Genomic DNA, 19,223 nt, shown 5'->3' with positions numbered 1-19,223 from the left:
CAAACACCTTAAAAGCTATGCCTTCTCTGTGTGACTTTTCAGCAGTTTGCTGTTCACCTAGGCTGGATTCAGTACACGCAGACGAACGATCTGACAGCAACCTTAAGAAAGTACACAGAACACGGCTTCTTACCTTTCATGGTATATGCAAATAATCGTTTAACAATCTATTAAACATGATTATCAAGGTAATTATACTCCCTTAATGAGAAGAGGCTGATTTCAAACATTGTGGGATGCTCACAATAACATTTACTGACTGGAAGAGCAGACAAGGTAACCAAAGGTCCAGCTCTTTTACTCACTAAATAAATATCGTTCAATGTATCCACAATGTTGTTCTATGGTTCTATTTCACCGCTCTGTTTATGAAGAAATCCAATGCCTAACACCCCTATGGAGTCTCAGAAAACAGAGCAGTCCATTTTCACAGCATGGGAGCAGCAGAGCTAAGAGCCAGCGTGGGACCAATCTGGGGGATGGAGAGGTCGGCTTTAAAGTCAGAACGGGCTTTACACTAGGAGCCGGGTGACTGCTATCATTCAGATCCTGTTACAGTTCCTCAGGCAGTGCTCTCTTCTAACTGACACGCCAGGATTCCACCCCTGGCTCACATACATGGGTCTAATCATGTTCTCGGAGAACTCATCACAGGCAAGGGGAGCTGACACAAGAAAGAAAAGTGTATTTTTACTTAGTCCAGGTTTGACTAAGAGCATATATCTCCTTAAAAGACAAATGGGCTAATATATATTCATAAAACCAGTTCATTTCAGTACAAATGGTTTGAAGGCACAAGGGTTTGAACTGGGAGTGGGTTAAGGTTGGGGAAAGGAGGGCAGAGAGGAGGAGGGGCTGAGATCACCTGTTCAGGAGTGACTAATGAGGTGAATATCATGATGTATCTGAGGTCTCAGTCATTCGTTCTTTCAACAAATTCTGACTGCCGACCTGTTAACAGGTACAGGCTTAGGTGGTGTGACACATTTGCAGACATAACAGACAGATTCCTGTGCTCGTGAGTTTCTATTCTACTGAGGGAGACAACAATAAACAACATAAATAAGTAAACTACACAGTATCTAAAATAGTAATAAGCACTACGGAGAGCTGTAAGAACTTGGGCCTGTATTCTGAGTATAGTTGGAAGCCACTGGAGGGTTTCAAATGGAAGAATGACATGATTGGCTTAGTTCTAAACACCATGGCTGCTGCAGTAGGAACAGACTGAAGAGAACAGTGAGACCAGCTGGGAGGTTGCTGCCATGATCCATGCAAGAGATCGTGATGGTTAGAACCAGAGTGGTACCAATGAAGACGGCAGGAAGTGGGTGACTCCAGCTATACATTAAGGTGAAACCTACAGGATGTGCTCACTCCTGCCTGTGGATCTGTAGGCCATTCACGATTTGGCCTCTGTTCACATCTGCAGTCTCATCTTCGACCTCTCCCCTGCCTGGATCCTATGTCACATCCATTTTCAACCACATGCAATTCCCTGAATGTGTCTTAGTCACTAATGCCTTTTGTGTCTTTGCCCATATAGCACCCCCTACCTGGAATAACCTCTACTCTTCCTTCTTTTTCCCTTGGCTCCATCCTACTCTTCCTTAAGACTTAAATCAGCCTTCATTTTTTTTTTCTGGTAGTTTTTCCTTCCTTGGTCCAGGTGAGATAGGTGAGTCTCAGGTAGGTGAGGTCTCCTTTATGTTTCCCTGTCTGTCACTTCACACATTCCTCTAATACAGCACTCATCACACTGGTTTAAAGTTGTAGATGTATTTATCTGTCTTTGACATTAGACTATAGGTAACAGGAAGAACTGGACTGTATCCTGAATACCTAAGCAGAGTGCATGCTGTGTGGTCAGTGCACAGTTAATGTTCATTAAAAAGTAAATGACAAATAGTACGTGTACAGTCTTCTGAATGGCAACTACAAACTCTCAATTAGCTATATAAAAATTAAAACTTGATTTGTTAATTGGTAGAAATGTGACCCATTTGGGGGACAAGTGGGGAGGTGGACAGTATCTGGAAATGCCACACAGTTTCCAGACCTACTTAGACTAAATCACTCAAGACCATAGTAGAGGTACCAACAAGGTAACTGATGGGCAGGATCCCCAAATCTTGTCACCAAGGAAACTGCAATAACCTAAGTATGTGTAAACTGGCCAGATCAACAAGTCAAAAGAATAGTGGTTGCAGAAAAAAATCATTCCTGCTACCCTGAGCTGTCTCCATGCTTTCTTAAACTATTTCAAGTAAAATGAGTTTGAGCTAGATATCCTAGAGACTAGCAAAAAAGGGGCTGCATGATACCAAAGAGGGTGGAGGAGGATTTTAGAAAGTATATACAAAGGTAGCCGCAAAACCACTGGAATAAATAAAAGTTCTGGAACAAAATAATCATAATTATAGACACATAATTACTCGGCGCCTCTTGACATTACTGTCATCAAAAAGTCTTCCTTTCCCTCAGCCATGCTAAGTCTGCTTGATGCTCTTTACAAAGAAGGGGAAATCAGCAGTAGGACCTGACAGCCTTGCCTGGTTTGCCTCTGCACAGTCCCCTCACCAGACTCAACTCTGACTCTCTCTCCTAGCAGCCACACTGGGTTACTTCAGTCATTCATTCTTGCCAGGTTACCTCCTCTTATAAAGCCGGTCATACACAGGGATTCTGGTGCCCTCCTCGAGCACCCTACCCACCTAGCCTCACTCAGCTAAGTCCCACTAAGGTGTGAGGTCTCAGTGTAAGTGACACCACCGCAAAACTCCCAGCACCTCCTGGACTAGGTCAAACTCTCTCTTATAGGCTCTTAAAGCCCCTTCACCTCTCTTTCACAGCACCAGACACATGTGCCATGTCACATTCTGCATGATCCTCTGAATGATGCCTCTTTCCCTCAGGGACCAGAAGCTCTGTGAGGACAGGGACCATGTGTATTTCTGTTCACCACTGACACTCCAGCACATGGCACAGTGCCCCCCACAGAGTGGACACTAGATAAACATTCGTTGGATAAATGAATGAATGTTAATTCATCTGTTCAATGGCACCCTGCTAGATCCTAGAAGTAACACTATAGGTAATACACATTCCTTGCCTTCCAGTGGTTTATAGCATAGCAGCATAAAGCTGGACAAGTCAACAGACATTCTCAATACAACAGAGTTACAGGTCTACAGTAGGGGTGAGCTCCTGCCATGGCTGCACGCAGGAAGGGTACTCACCTCAGCCCAGAGTCAGGGATGGTTTGCATATACAGGGTGGTATTTACTGAGTCCTGAAACATGAGCCATAACCAGCTGGGAGACAAGAAGCAGGGAAGCAGGGACAAAACACAGGCAAAGAGCTGCCATTTTGAGGAAATTAACTAGAGTTGCTGCATAGGAGGAGATGAGAAAGGTAGGAAATAAGGCTAAAGAAGTTAAGAACTTGGCTGTTTGGCCAAAGGCTTTGGAATTTTTTTAATCATAAGAGCAACGGGAAGGCACTGAAGAGTTTGAAGCAGGCCAGTGAGATGATCAGATTTCTGTTTAGAAGGATGGAAGGGTTGGAAGTGAACAAGACTGGAGGCAGCAATGACACACAGGACAATGCAGCCATCATCCAGGCTGGAGATGATGTACTTTAAACTGAAGTAACAGCACTGGGAAAGGCAAAGGGCAGATGGGAGAGATGTTAAGGAGCTGAGACTGAAGAGGGAAAAGCAATGAATTTATTTTCCCAGATTTCCGTGTTCAAGGCTTGCAATGTGTCATACAGTGTCCTACACACAGTAAACTCGGGAGATATATTTGTTGAACAGAATGGTTAAGCTATGCTCAAGGTGGGGTGGGTATAGCTCAGGGGTACAGTACATGCTTAGCACGCACGAAGTCCTGGGTTCAATCCCCAGAGCCTCCTCCAAAAAAAAAAACTATGCAACTAACTAGTGCCATAAAGACCCCAGAACTCGAATGGCTGTGTTAAAGAAGTCATTCCTGCAAAACAAATCTATACATATGAATATAAGCCACTTATGAGATATCTCTTTTAGCTAAAAGTATCTGAATAAGTAGATCTGAATGGAATGAAAATAATATTCAGATAGTTGGCACTTTCTAATGGAAATAATAATCTAAGAAATACAAAGAAACAGCATTTTTCTGTAATATCATGTGAAACCTTTTGTTCCTTACCCCTTCTCCCTACTGCCGCTGCCTTTTTCAGATTCCTCTCATCATCTCCTGGATCATACACAGGCCACCTGACCGCTCCTTCCACCTGCCTCCTTTCCTGCAGCTCCCCCATCCATCCTTACTGCTGCCAGAGGAAATGCCTAAAGCGGGGCTCTGAAGCCATCCATCCAGACTGGAATGTCAAGGGATCAGGGGAGGCCAGTGAGAGAGTAGGAGGCCAGGCAGAACAGAGCAGGTCCTGACGAGCCCAGCTTCCCACGCTGAGGCTCACGCATCTGAGTCTCTGATGGGGGCCCTGAAGGATTCCAGAAACGGTACCATTCCCTAAACATGCCTTGCACGTTATGCGCCACTCTTCAAACCTGTACTCTGTTTTCCCATCTTGCCATTTGTTTAAATCCATCCTGTCCCTTCAAGGTCCAGCTCGAGCTCCCCTGCTTCCTCCATATCCACCCAGCAACTCTCCGCCCTCAAGGCCACTGTAGCCACAGAAGCCCCTGCTTCAATCTTGTCCCTGACATCCCATTCTCCAGACTTTTAAAAAGAGCAATCTTGTTAAAATCTCAATCATTACATGGCACTTCCCGGATCAAAACTCTCCAGTGGCTTCTCATTTCACTTAGAATAAAACCTAAGCACTGTAAAATCATCCATAAAGTTCTACACTAGTGTTTCTTCCCAGAACTATTCCCCCCACCCCCCCGGGGACAAGTGGTGATGTCTGGAGACACTTTCGGTCGTCACAACTTTGGGGGGAGAGGGTGAGACTGGCATCTAGCAGATAGAGGCCAGAGATGCTGCTAAACAGACTACAATACTCAGGACAGTCACGACCAACAAAGACTGATTCAAAATGTCAATAATGCGGAGAGGCTGAGAGCCTTTGTCCTACAGTGATGTGGCCCCACTCTCACTGACCTTATCTTGAATCCACTAATTCCCCTAAATTCCAGTCACACTGACCTCTTAGCTGTTCCTCAAAACACCAAGCTCCTGCCAACCTCGGGGTCTTTGCATTTGCTCATATCTTTGCTTGGAAAACTATTTTTGAATAAACATTCATTGAACACCTATTCTATGCTAGGCCTTGTGTTAGATAAAACAGTGAGTAAGACAATGGAATACTACTCAGCCATAAAAAAGAATGAGATAATGCCATTTGCAGCAATGTGGATGGACCTAGAGAACATCATACTAAGTGAAGTAAGTCAGACAGAGAAAGACAAATATCACAGTGATATCACTTATCTGTGGAATCTAAAAAAAATGAGACAAGTGAACTTATTTACAAAACAGAAACAGACTTACAGACAAAGAAGACTAATTTATGGTTACCAAAGGGGAAAGGTGGGGGAGGGATAAATTAGGAGTCTGGGATTAGTAGATACAAACTACTATATATAAAATAGATTAAAAAAACACAGTCCTACTGTATAGCACAGGGAACTATATTCAATCCATTGTAATAACCTATAATAACAAATAATATGAAAAAGAATATATATGTGTGTAACTGAATCACTATGCTGTACACCAGAAACTAATACAACATTTTAAATCAACTATACTTCAATAAAAAATTTAAAAAAATAAGACAGAATACCTGCCCTCGTAACAGATTATTAGTTGAAGCCAGATATGGAAGCAAATACCTTATTGTATGTGTAAGACACAAGGCACACAGAAGACAAGACAAGGTCAGTTCCAACCTGGTGGTGGATGTGAGTGATGAACAGGGAAAAGGCACTAAGCTACCTCAGGGCACAGACCGTAATGTAGAACAATTTTTATCTTCAACATCTAACGCAAGCGTTCCATACATAGCAAGGACTCAATAGATGTCCAGAAGGTTAAGTACGTCCTTTAAAGTTTATAAAAGTCCTTGTCTCCATGAATATAAATCCAAGGGATGTTCTACTTTCTGAAGCTGGAGATTATTTTAAGAACAAGGATAGGAAGTGAAACTTAACTTTCTTCTGATATTGTATATAATCTGCTAATACAGAATGCAAGTCAGTTAGGAATAAAATACACAGAAATCAAAACCCACGATAGAGACTAGCCTAACCGCCTGAAGTTTACCTCTGGCAAATGAATGGGAAGAAAGGGGTCAGGAGCAGTGCATACATGTGCACAGACATAGAATAAACATTCATGCTAGGAGCTCCCCCGAGTGATTCAGACAAGTTGGCTCATGGGGATGCTGAGAACCATGGCATAGTTCCTTCCACCAAGGGAAGCGACACAGATTTGTACACAGATTATAATGTACTCTAAACAGAGATTCAAAGAGGTCTGAAAAAGACACCCAAGAGGACAGAGTGTTTAACTGTGCCTAGTGTGAACCCACAAGAACTTCCTGCAGTGATGACATCTAAACAGGGATTTGAATAATGTAAGCACTCACTCTGAGAACTGGAGATGGCTGGCATGCTCTGCGGTCTTCAAGCATCTCACATGGCACAGCAACTCTGAGAACCACGTGGCCCAAGATAACAGAATTCTTCAGTATGCATTTACTAAGTCTGCCTATGGAAATCACTGTGATGGGCCACACGGGAGCTGGAAAGAGGACTAAAACAGGGTCCTTTTCTTCAAAACGTTTTGGCCCAGAAAGATAGGTAATTACACAAAAAAACTACTGTGCAAGTCATTATGTGACCAATGCCACAGAGTAATACAAACGTAATCAGGGCAAAAACAAGAGCAATAGAAATCACATTATGAGTGAAGGCTACACTGACAAGTGTCTCTATCTGGAGGATCTTAAAGGATGGAGAAGATTTTGATAAGTGGTAATCACTGAGGCATGGAGAGGAGAGTTGGAATTCATTTGGCCAGGGCATTGTACAGTATGTGAAAAGAATCATTTTAAATTTAGGGTGACATTATATCACAAAGAGGCTTAAATCTCAAGCCAGGGCAAATGGACATTCTTTAAGGAGAAAAGGTTTAGAGGGTCTTTATATCTTTTAGAAAAAATACAAAGGTTTAGAAATATGGGAATGACATGTTAAGAACCATGCTTTAAAAAAATATTTAGAACAAAGCAAGATAGACTGGTTGTCAACTCATGGTTAAACCATTAGAACAGTCTAGACATGAAATGAAAGGACTGGATCTAAGGTCTGATAGCAGGAAAAGAAAGGCAAAGTTAAAACAGGGCATATTTTGGAGTTACCCAAGAAAACACATGCAAATTGAGGGCTCTGCCATAGAGTGTATCAGAGAAAATTTATTGCTACAACTGCCTAATATCTATTTCTAGATACCTATTCTAAGCTACTTCTCCCTCCCACACCCTATCTGTAACACTTAAAATCACTTTCCTTGTGAGAAGCATCCCCTGCTTTGCAGTCTGAAGCTCAGACTCTCTTCCTGCCTCCGCAATGACTCAGGGAAAGACCTTGGGGAAGTCATGACCTTGCTGAACCTGGTTTGCTTTTGAGTGCTCTGCAGGGATAATGTGGGACATAACTAACCAAAATGATGGCCAAAAAAAGCCAAGTGCCTTGGCGTTCCTCATCAGCATAGAGCTATTCTGCAGAGTGGAAAGGTGGATCCCATCCCAAACAGAGCAGTCAGCCAGTCAGGGCCACCTGACACGGAGCCAGAGCAAATGCCACCCAAAAACATGCTTCTTTTAATATCACAATGCCTCTATCTCTCTCACTGTTTCAGGTTTCTTTTTTGAATCAATTTTATAGCAGTTAGAGCCCTTTATAATTTTAGACAGCGTATCCAATTTTCACATTCCACAGCCTCCTTTTATAACAAAGTTTGAACAAAACAATATTCAGAGTGAAAAGCCTTTGATTCGTGATGATATCTGAACTGGTATCTTTAGATTTGTGTCAAAACACTGGCATTTATTCTATAACTATTGTCATTCAAAGGAATGATTTCAAATAAGCAATTCCAAAAGTGATGAAAGCATTTTTTACATACTCAACTCTTGTTTTAAGAGGTAAATCCTAATATGCCTTGATTTTCCAATGTTTTCTACATTGGAAAAGAAGAATAAAATCTCAATATTTTATCAATCCCAAATTTGCTAAATTCAAAATTCTGAATTTTATTAGTAAGAAAACTTAATGAGCAAAAAAGAAGAGGCATTTACTTTCAAGGACACAAAGCAACTCTGACCAACTACATAACAAAAGTAAGAATATGTTTCCAAATTGTTCAGAATAAAATATATTAGTCAACATCTATTTCTAGCCTTTCAAACTAAATCAACTCAGAAATGCTTCCTAGTATAGAAAATCTAAAAATGCTCAAAAAAAATACAGAAAATATCTCATAGAAATCATGGCTTATCTGCCAGAAAGTAAGAGAAATAATTGGAAGCAAAAAATAATGGCAACAAGAAAGAGTAAATCTACAATATCAGTAAACCCTGGAGCCTGGGCCTGGAAGACTCTGGTATCCTTGGGGTCTAAGGCATGGATTAGAATGACCATGTGAATTCTAAAGGCAGAAGACCAATCCTAGGGATATGGGATAAAGGGTACAGATGGGAGACACCTTCTGAAAAAAAATTGGATCCTCTAAATGCTGAGGATGTGACTCAGTTGGTCACTTAGGAAAAAGATCCACCCTATGGAGAAAGATAGTGGGGATACATGCCACTCTTGGTCTTGCCACTAGATGTAATGCCATTAAAAAAAAAAATAGAATCTCCAAAGACATGCCTAACCATATACCTACAACTGAGTTTGGAGCTGGAATTCATATTACCTCTGCAATCTGAAAAACCTTAAGCCAAAAATGTAGTGTGAAGTGGTCCTAGACGTCTATGAATTAGTCTTGCCTTCAAAAAATATATAGATAGATATAAAACATCAAAACTAGGGAAGAAATCAACACGATCTAGACTACTGCAAATTTTTCAGTACAAATGTGGCAGATTTTACTTTCCAAAGATGGCTGGAAAAATATCTCCTGTCCCAATATTTTTCTACAATGTGAAACTGTCATTCCCCCATCAAACAGTGGAGTCCTTCCTCCCCTCCTTGAATGAAGGATGGCCTTGTGTCTGTTTTCAACAATTGACTCTGGCAAAGTAAAGAAGCTGTGCCAGTTGCAGGTGTAACCATGAAGTGGTCTAGCATTTTTCATGTCTTAATTCATGGCAGTCAGCTGCTGTAAAGCAAGTACAAATAACCCAGCTGTCATGCTGCAAGAAGCCTAAGCCACATGGAAAGATCCTGGAGGATGAAATGCCATGTGGTGAGAGAGAGAGAGTGACAGGTAGGCAGGCAGACACTCACAGCAAAGAATATCAAGATACGAGACAAGTGAGTGAGTGAAGAAGCCTTGGATGTCCTTGGACAATCAGCCTGGTCAACCCTTCAGAGGACATTGGTCCCAGCCACTGTCTAACTGTAGGAGAAACCTCAAGAAGTATCCATCTGAGCCCTGTCAACCCAAAGAAACAGGAGCAATAATAATAAATTGTTGTCTGAATTTGCTAAGTTGTCAGGTGGCCTGTTATACAGTAAAACATAAACAGAAGAACAAGCTGGTAGTCTTCAACAGATAAATTACAAGGAGAAACAAACTGATGGCGAGGAGAATCTACAGACTAAAAGTTTATGAAAGATTTAAGATACTGTTTGAACTGTATTTGGATCCTGATTTAAACAAATATTTTTAAGTTTATTATATTCACGGCATATTCATAAATTTAAATATTGACTGGATACTTGATGATATTAAGGAATTTTGTTAACTTCTTTTAGACCGGTAACAGTATTATGGTCATGCTTTTCAAAAGAGATCTTATGTTTAGAAATACATACTCCAAAATTTATGGATGCTATGGAATGTTGTATGCACTGACTTCAAAGTATTATAGGAAGGGGATAAGATAATGGAGATTTAAATGATTCAAGATTGGACTGGAGTGATTAATTGTTAGAGCTGGGTGATAAATACTGGAGTTATACTCTACTGTCTACTTGTATATGTGTTAAAACTTTCCATAATCAAAAATATTTCATAAGAATAAATAAAATAAGGTTTTGAAGCATTTCATAGGAAGATTATTAGCTCACAATTAAAAAACAAAAGCACTAAATACATGAGGAAGAAAGACACTTGGAGAAAGAGTAAGCCAAAAAAAAAAAAAACAAAGTTCAGAATCAAACCTGCAAAGACAGCAAATATATATACAAAAAAAAGTATATGAAAGTGTAATAAAGAAGTTAGAGACTATCAAAACTGAACAGGAAGATCTGGAAAAGAACAAAACAGAACTTCTAAATATAAAAAAGATAACTCTGGAAAAGAAAAATTCAATGGAATGGTTTGATATGAGAATAAAACCAACAGTAGTAGAAAAAGAGATCTGAAGATATTACCCAAAATACAACACGGAGACTGAGAGATAGGAAATGTATAAACCACAGAAAACAAAACAAAACAGGCTAGTAGAAACAGACCACAAGATAAGGATGTACAATAAAATTTTACTTGGAATTCTAGGAGGATGTATTAGAAATTGAAAAAGTCAAGGACTTAAAAAATTCCATAATTGATGAAAGATAGGAAGATACAGGAAGCCCAGTAATCCAATAAGTCAAATAAAGAAATTTATGCTTTCACAAGTTATAGTAGAACTCCAGAATAAAGACAAAAAAGAAGACGATACAGCATTCAAAAAAAAAAAAAGAGAGAGAGAGAGAGAGAGATGATCACTTACAAAAGAATGAGAATTATCCTGAGAGTTCACTTTTATGGAAGTCAAAAATAATGGTAATAGCTTCTAAGTGCTGGCAAAAAATAGCTTTCAACCTAAAATTATATAACCAGAGAAATTACCTTTCAAGAATGAGGGTGAGAGAAATGTTTTCAGGCAAATATAAAAGAGAGAGTTTATCTCCCAAAGACCCTCACAGGAAGAAATTTCAGAAGTCTAATAAATAAGTACTGTTTAAGGGAAATAATTCAGTCTAAAGGAAAATAGTCCAAAAATGAAGGTCTGAAATGTATTTTAAAAAAAAGAAAAAGAAAAAGAAAAGAAAAAAAAGAAAATGTAAACTTGTATGTAATCCTAAAAATAATGACCATATCTAATTAATTGGATTTTAAAATCCAGACAGCAATAAAACCTGGGTAATAACAGCATATGATCTGGGAAGGAATACTAAACTTAAAGCATTCTTTAGCCCTTAGGATTATTCAGAAGGATAAAAATACTCACAAACTTTAAAATTCATAAATGCATATTAAAATATGCAACATAATCACTAAGAGATAAAGTGCATAACTTCCAAACTAACAGAAAAAAATAAGAAAACAGAAAATAAGAAAAATAAAACTGCATCAACCTAAAAGAGGGCAATAAAAGAGAATAAAAAAAGAAAGAACACAGGGAAAGTTACACAAATAGAAGGCCAAAAAACGTGGTAAAAATTAATTCAGATCTATCAGTCATCACCATCAATTTAAATGCATTAAATACCGTGGTTAAAAGCAAAGATTGTAAAAACGGATTTTTAGAAAAGTTCAACCATGTGTTATTTACAAAGAGACACAAGACACAAGGTATACTGAAAATAACAGAATGAAAAACTATATACCAGGCAAATGAAAACTACAAGTTACCACAGCTTTATTAATATAAAATAAAATAAACTTTAAGGTAAAAAGCTTGACTAGGAACAAAGAGAGTCACAAAAAAAAGTCCAATTCACTAAAAAGATAAACTAAATATAAATGTAGAAGTACTTAAAAGTACTTGGCTTCAAAACAAAGCAAATTCTAACAAAAAACCAAAGACACAGTATAGAAAATCAATATAGTAAAAAAATTGCCTCTTAAAATAAAAGATAATAAAACAGCAAACCACAGGCTTGATTGATCAAGAAAAATAAGAAGCACAAATCAATAATTTTAGGAATTTAAAGGGAAAAACAACAGATTCAGATTACATTCATTATAAATGATAGTATTATAACCATGTCAACAAATTTTAAAATGTAACAGAAATGAAAAAACCTAGAAAAAGTATGTTACTACAACTGAAAAACAGAAATTCTGAATTTTTTTATAACCATTAAAACATTCTGATCACCATTTTACAAGTTCCACACAGGAACCACCTGGCCCAGATAGTTTTACAACATATCTAATCATTTAAAGAAAAGCTATTTGACATGTTATACATAATAAAGAGAATATTCTACTCCAGAGAATGGGAGTGGAACATGTGCAGAAATACTCTCCAGCTCATTTCACAAGGAGAGCATATTTCTAATACCACAATCAGACAGGGACACTATAAGAAAGGAAAATTGCAGGGCAATGTCACTCTTAAACTAAGAGGCAAAAGTCCAATATATATATTAGCAGTATGTGTTATTGTACTATATATTATAATATATATATTAGCAAACAAAATCCAACAATGTATAAAAAAGAAATTATATTCTACCAGGTTGCAAGGTTGGTTCAACAATAAAAAAATCTATTAATACAGCTCAACAAATCAACAGGTTAAAGAAGAAAACCCAAATTTTTATCTCAATTTCAGAAAAAGCATTTGTTGTTGGGTTAAGGACAGTTACCACATTAAAATCAGTGTAGTTACCATATTAAAATCACCACGAAGGAAGTATGATTTGAAATGACTTTTTCAGGTTTACAGGAGGTTCTCCAAAAGTATTATATTGTAAAGATGTGTCCGCCCAGGGTGATCTACGACACGGAAGTCTTAAAGAACATTAGGTATAATGGAACTCCTAACCAAACTGTGTTGGCTTTGAATCAGTATTTCCAAGTGCTACAAAGAAAGTAGATGGCGATGATAATCATTGTTAGGAACATTTACCTACCTTGAGTTTATGTTCTTTCCTGTTTACAATCACAGCTGTGATTTGCTGGTCCATGAAAATCAGAATGGTGACCAACAAAGCAGGGATAGCAGCTGCAAGGTACACCCACCAGGGGTTTCCTCCAAATGGTGGAACAAACCATCCTCGATTTGGACTTGTTGGCTTGAAGAGGAGAGAAAACGTTTTTCAAAACAATATTAATACACACTACTTGGTGAAAAATCTTTTATACTTGGAGAGACAACATATTAAAAAATAGAAAGTTTTACTGATAGGTTGGACAAAGAAAGTTATTCACCAAAAATTTCCTTAAAGAGGTTATTTTTAAGGCAATGTTTTAAATGAAGGAGATGAAGAATACAGGCTGATGAAAAGAAGTAAATGCCATTCTACCCTTTAGGGTGGTCTAAGATAAGGACTCAAGATGGAAGAAAGTAATTGAAGTTTAAGGGGTAACCACAAGAAAAACCCAAATGTAATATTCAGTAATGAGGCAGGCAAGGAATTACAAAACCACCATGAATTTTTAACTAATAATTGAATAAAAGAGAACCTATCTTTGCTAATAAATATGTCATGGCAGAGAAAATGCAAAATATATTTCGTTTGCTATAACATAGACATCCCTTTCTCATTTGGTAGTTATTGAGCTAAAACAGCAGTCAGTTTAATTTTCCTTGGCAAGTATCAGTGATAGAGGGGTTAGGAGTGTTCTAGAAAATAAATGAAAGACTTTTAACAGTGGAAAATTAGGTAGGGATATTTAAGAACGACTGAGATGTAAATTTTACCCATTAGACCTGCAAAGATCAACAGGTTTATAAAATAAATATTTCCTATACCTTCTTTGTAATAATGAAAATGCACTTTATATATTTACATGTGTGTATACAGCAGGTAGTCTCGTAGCAGGACGAGGCACCAAACTGGTAATGTAAACTTGGATATCTTACTTAATTTTTATAAACTTTAATCTCAACTCCATAAAATCAGAATAATACTAGTTTCACTGTATCCTAGAATTATTATATAGATTAAGATTATAAATTGTTTGAAAACCTTTGGATATTTTCCATTATTCTAAAAATACAAAGCAGAGTTTATAATGGTACTACAAGTTATTTTTAAATGAAAATCAATACAGTTTGAGACTTGTATTTGATCCTAGTCAGGCATTTAATTTTAGAGAAGAAGTAGAAAATATGGATATACACATATAGCAAGAGACCATTTAAAAAATAAAGACATGGATAATTGTACAAAACTCGGGAGAGATACAACTAGCTAGAACAGGGGAAAGGAAAGAAAACCAAAGAGTTCCAGGAATGACCAAAAGACAGAAGTTCACCTACCTTGAACTCACTTGGCACAATTAGCTTTGGAGTATCCACACCTACCAGGGCATCTATTACACAGAAGATGAGAATGGACAAGATAATGGCAAAGTCACTGATCAGTTTTCTTGCCTGGAAAAATAACAAAGAAACCAGAGATTGTTTAGCACTGGGTACATATATTTGCTTCTCTTTGAAGTGAATGAAGAATTCTGTATTTGCTAACAGTTTATGGTAACAGCTTCATCAACAAATTAAACGAGGTGTCACACTGCAGAGAAATTATTTTTTAAATTGTCTTTGCATCACTTTTTCACTTGGCCAGAAATAATCTACTTGTACAGAACAGGTCAGAGAAAGTGTGTGTGTGCATGTGTGTGTAGGCAGTGGTGAAGAATCAAAGATAACACATCCTTGAAATACTGTACACTCTTCCTGTATGAAGCACAAAAGAGTCCTGGATAAGGATAAAATCTCAAGGCATATTGTAAAAATCTACACAAAAACATACTATTCTGTTTAGTTTTGGGGAGTCAGCATTGTGAGCACAGAGCAAGATGAATTCCACAAGGTAACCTGAAAATTCTGACGGCCTAGTTGAGAAGGGGGTCCAGTCCATTGAACGGACACAAGGCCTCAGAGAAACAAAAAGGCACGAAGGGCAGAAATACGATGACTTCACGAACTTTGCCAAAGAAAACATTTTTCACTCAAGGCTAGTGCTTAAAATCTCCTGCATGTGGAGAATTTCTTTTTCCACCACTTAAGTGTGGTCGCCACTAGCTGACAGCCTTGAAACCTCCTAAGTACCTACCTCTGGTCATGACAAGGGCTAGGCTGTACGGGATGGGCATTAAACCCAAACCCTTCCCACGGAGCGGGGACAGAATGGCCATTTCTGAGTCAGTAGGGAAGCAGGGGCCTTTTAGTTACTTGGTGCTCCTCCACGGTGTCTAGTGGCACTGACAATGGCCTAAGAGCATTACTACCACACAGACAGCTGAGTTTCCCCATAAGGTATGTACACAGGGTAGTGCACAATCCGATCATTCAACAAGAATTTACTTAACACATTCAGCCCCCTGAACTCATGGGTTCTGCATCTGTGAAAAGGAAGGGCCAAATGAATATACCGAGCACTTGGCTTAGTGCTGGGATGCCACAGTGAACCAGACACAATTCATGTCTTCAAGAAGCTCACAGCCAAGTCATACACAAGGAAGTCTGCTCCCAGATAAAACCAGGGTTGGTTCAGCAGTTGTCACGTTATCTCAGGTTGAGTGTTCAGTCTTCCCGTGCAGCAGCTAGAGGAAGAGGGATCAGTGATGGGCTGAGTGGCTCCACTGTTCTCAAGACAAATGGTCTTTTGAAAGAGCAGCAACACTCCTGCAGTCAGGCATTCAACAGAAACTGAAGTGGAGAATGGAATTACTTAGTGATGTGGGTATGAAAGGTGCAGCAGTGCTCAATTCTCGACCATTACCAGGCATCCAGAGCCTTGGGGACTAACTAGCAACAGAATCAAAGATGGCCCATTTGGTCAGGAGCTTCTTTCCCTTCTGGAGGGCTGGCTTAGCTTTCTGGAGAAGTACACACAGAGGATCAGAAAGCCAGCTTTGGGACTTTTAGGACCAACTTACATGAATCAGTAATTTCAAGCACAAAGAGATGGCAGGGATCAATTTGGGGAGAAAATACAGTACAGCAGTTAGAAGCACAGTTTCTATAGTTGGATTAGCTGAGTTAGAATTCCAGCACCATTATTTCCTGTCTGTAAACACTCATCCTTTCTTAGCTTCAGTTACTCCAACTGCAAAAGGTAGCCAAAATAATCCCTACACCTTCATCAGTTTGTTATAAAAATTAAATAAGTTTGAAAGGGTTTAACATATTATCTGCAACATCATATATGTTAACTCATGTTATTTCAAATTCCACAAAGCCTCTTTGGCTGCAGAAACCACTGGAATAACTAATCTAGTGCTAGGAGGTCCTCAAAAGGAATCTTGAATTCCAAGAAACAAGAAATAAAAGCCCAGTAATAATATGAAACTGCCACTCAGAGCTCATTTTGGTTGGAAGTATCTGGAATCCCTGCAGAAAAAGGATGCCTCCCAGGGGCTGAATACTGGAGGAAACACCCGTTTCTTAAGTTTCGTGCAGCTAAGTTTTGACACAGGCAGTTCAGGATGGTCTGGAAAGAGATGGTCATGTGAAGCAAGGTCAGGACTAGATCAAGATGTTACAGTCATCTCTGGTCCAGCAGGTCATGAATCACTGAAAGACTAGAGGTCACTGCAAAGGCAAAAAAGAAGTTCTCTCTTCTTTATCACTCTTCCACTCCTTACTCAGCAAATCCAACTTGACAACTCAGATATCCTACAAGTTGTTCCAAAAGAGGGTAACAGTTATTAAAAAGGCAGTGCTCCTCCTTCTCCCCCCCCCCCCAATAAACAGGAGAAGGGAAGTGGAGGGTAGCAAATGAAACCAATCTGCATTTCTTGGCAGAAGTTCCCACAGAGCCTGCATCTCTGGCCCTGCCATGGGAAAGATCTGCCTGACTGGCATCTCTACAAGCACTGGGGAAAGGCTGCTGCTTCTTTAGTTAGGAGAGGAGGCATTCTCAGCTTTCCCTAAACTGAGCACTGAACCCCTAAACTTCCTCTTTTAGTAGTTTTCCCCATCTTAATTAATGGCAGCTTATTTTTTCCCATTGCTTAGGCCAAAAACTTTGGACCATTCACGCAACTCTTCCCTTTCTCTCACATCCTCCATCTAACAGGTCAGCAAATTACCTTCAAAGCATAGCCAGCACCCTGTCTCTTCCCATCACCTCCACTGCTATTACCACCCTTGTCTAAACCACAGCTTTATCTCATGTGGTTCCTGCTTCCTATCTCTTCTTCCTGCTCCTACACTCGCCCCCTTCAGGACGCTGCCAAGAACAATCATGTGAAAATCTAGGTCAGATAATGTGGAAGGCAGACCAAGCTCCCCTAAAGACGTCGAATCCCTATAACCTGTGAATATGTAATGTTACAAGGCCAGGGAGAACTAGAGGTGCAGGTAGAACTAAGGTTACTAATCAGATGACCTCAAGACTGGGGAAACTGTCCAGGACTATTCCAGTGGGTCCAATGTAATCACAAGAATCCTTGTAAATGAAAGAGGGTGGCAGGAGAGTCAGTGTCAGCATGATGCAGCATGAGAAAGGCTTGCCTGGCCATTGCTAGCTTTGAAGATGGAGGAAAGGGGTCAAGAACCAAGGAATGTGGACAGCCTCGAGAAGCTGGAAAAGCTAAGGCAACACGTCCTCTCCCCAAAGCCTTCAGAAAGAACGCAACCCTGCCAACACCTTGATTTTAGTCCACTGAGACCCATACTGAGACTCATTTCAGACTTCCGACCTCCAGATCTCAAGACAATAAATGCCCTGTGTTAAGCCACCATGTTTGCACAAATATGACAGAACAGCCATGGGAAACTAATTACTAGTATAAACAAACAGTTATCTACTTTAGTTTAAGGATCAGTTTTCTTTGAAAGAACCCCTCAGCAATGTCACTCTTGTCAAGTGTGGCACTATTTATCACGCTGTAAGTAACAAAGTAGCTAAAAAGACAAATGCTAATAATTCAGGATTACGTTTCTTAAAGTGTATGGGGAAAAAAAAGCTACTCTACTAATAATATTGCTTAACCTCATTAAAAACCACAGCCAGGGTGACATGTTCTGTGTAATATACTCACTTCTATTTCCCCTTCCTTCCCCTTAAATTGGACAATACAGTTCAGGCTCAGCAGAATCACTCCTGGGGAGTATTTATTCTAAGACATTCATTTCTAAGATATTGGATCTGGTTTAAACTTCACAGTCAAGGAAATTGATTTTTTTCCCAGGCCACTTTTGTATTCAACTCTAAATCCTCTAATTAGTGAAGACAGGTAGGGGTGTTATTTGAGCAGGCTATTCAGTTCCTACCCTATACTAAAATTAAACTTTAATCTGAAAGACGCAAAACCAACAGGAGAACTAGAAAGTGCCCTAAAAATGTCAACTGAGAACATACAGCTTACTAGATACACTCTAAGATCTGGGTACAGGAGCTTAGAATCTGACTTTAAGGAGATAAGAATCACAAGAAGTGCCCTTATCACATTTCCAAACATTTAGAAAAAGAAACAGACATGAACTTCATTTTTTTTTTAGTTTATTTTGCATTCCATCTTTTTCAAACTTGATCTCTTTCAAAAACTCCAAAATAGTACCCTTTTTTGTGTCAATATATAAATAGAGAAATCAAATTAGAAACCCATCGTTCCTAATTTCCTACCAGCTATTACCGGTAATGATTCAAAGCAGAAGTACCACAGTTTTCATGAGAAAACTGTTCCCACAAGATTTCACACCCACTCTTGTGTATTCAGATGCCTCAAATTTAGCTCAGACAAACATCATAACTTACAGGTCCATCCAATCAAACACTAAGTCTCTCCAGGCTCCAACTTCAACATCCTAGGAATATAAACTATACAATCTAAGTGAAACACAAATTAAGGTAACTCATATACATTAAGGACTTATATTTTTTAATTTGTTTTTTTTTTTAATGGCACACACACGTGCTACAGCGTGATAATTCCTACCTCCATTCACAAAGGGGGAACAGAAAAGTGTATTTCAACTAAGATTCAATATAAGATAACCATTATATCACAATGGTTTTGAGCTTTTTTATTTTCATTTACCATCTTTTAGTTATAAAAATGAAGAGGAGAAAATATTTCTGTCCTCTGCAGAATTAATTACAAGATATCTCAATTAATCTAAATAAGAAGCAACCAGCTTAAATATCTAAA

The 19,223-nt window shown here is 38.8% G+C and overlaps 1 protein-coding gene across 6 annotated transcripts in view; it reads right to left on the bottom strand.

The window, feature by feature from the left end:
* Positions 1–19,223, bottom strand: part of SLC4A4 (solute carrier family 4 member 4) — a 310,190-nt gene that overhangs the window by 21,037 nt on the left and 269,930 nt on the right. For all 6 annotated transcript variants that reach the window (XM_064485250.1, XM_064485254.1, XM_031470303.2 and 3 more), the window contains 2 exons: positions 14,383–14,496; positions 13,031–13,192 (listed from right to left, as the gene is read on the bottom strand). In XM_064485250.1, the coding sequence (XP_064341320.1) occupies positions 13,031–13,192; positions 14,383–14,496 (276 nt within the window). The remainder of the gene's footprint in view (positions 1–13,030; positions 13,193–14,382; positions 14,497–19,223) is intronic.

This window comes from Camelus dromedarius, chromosome 1 (genome assembly GCF_036321535.1).
Source record: "Camelus dromedarius isolate mCamDro1 chromosome 1, mCamDro1.pat, whole genome shotgun sequence".
NCBI lineage: Eukaryota > Metazoa > Chordata > Mammalia > Artiodactyla > Camelidae > Camelus > Camelus dromedarius.
The sequence above is the reverse complement of the archived record's forward strand: the minus strand, read 5'-3'. Positions and strand labels throughout refer to the sequence as shown.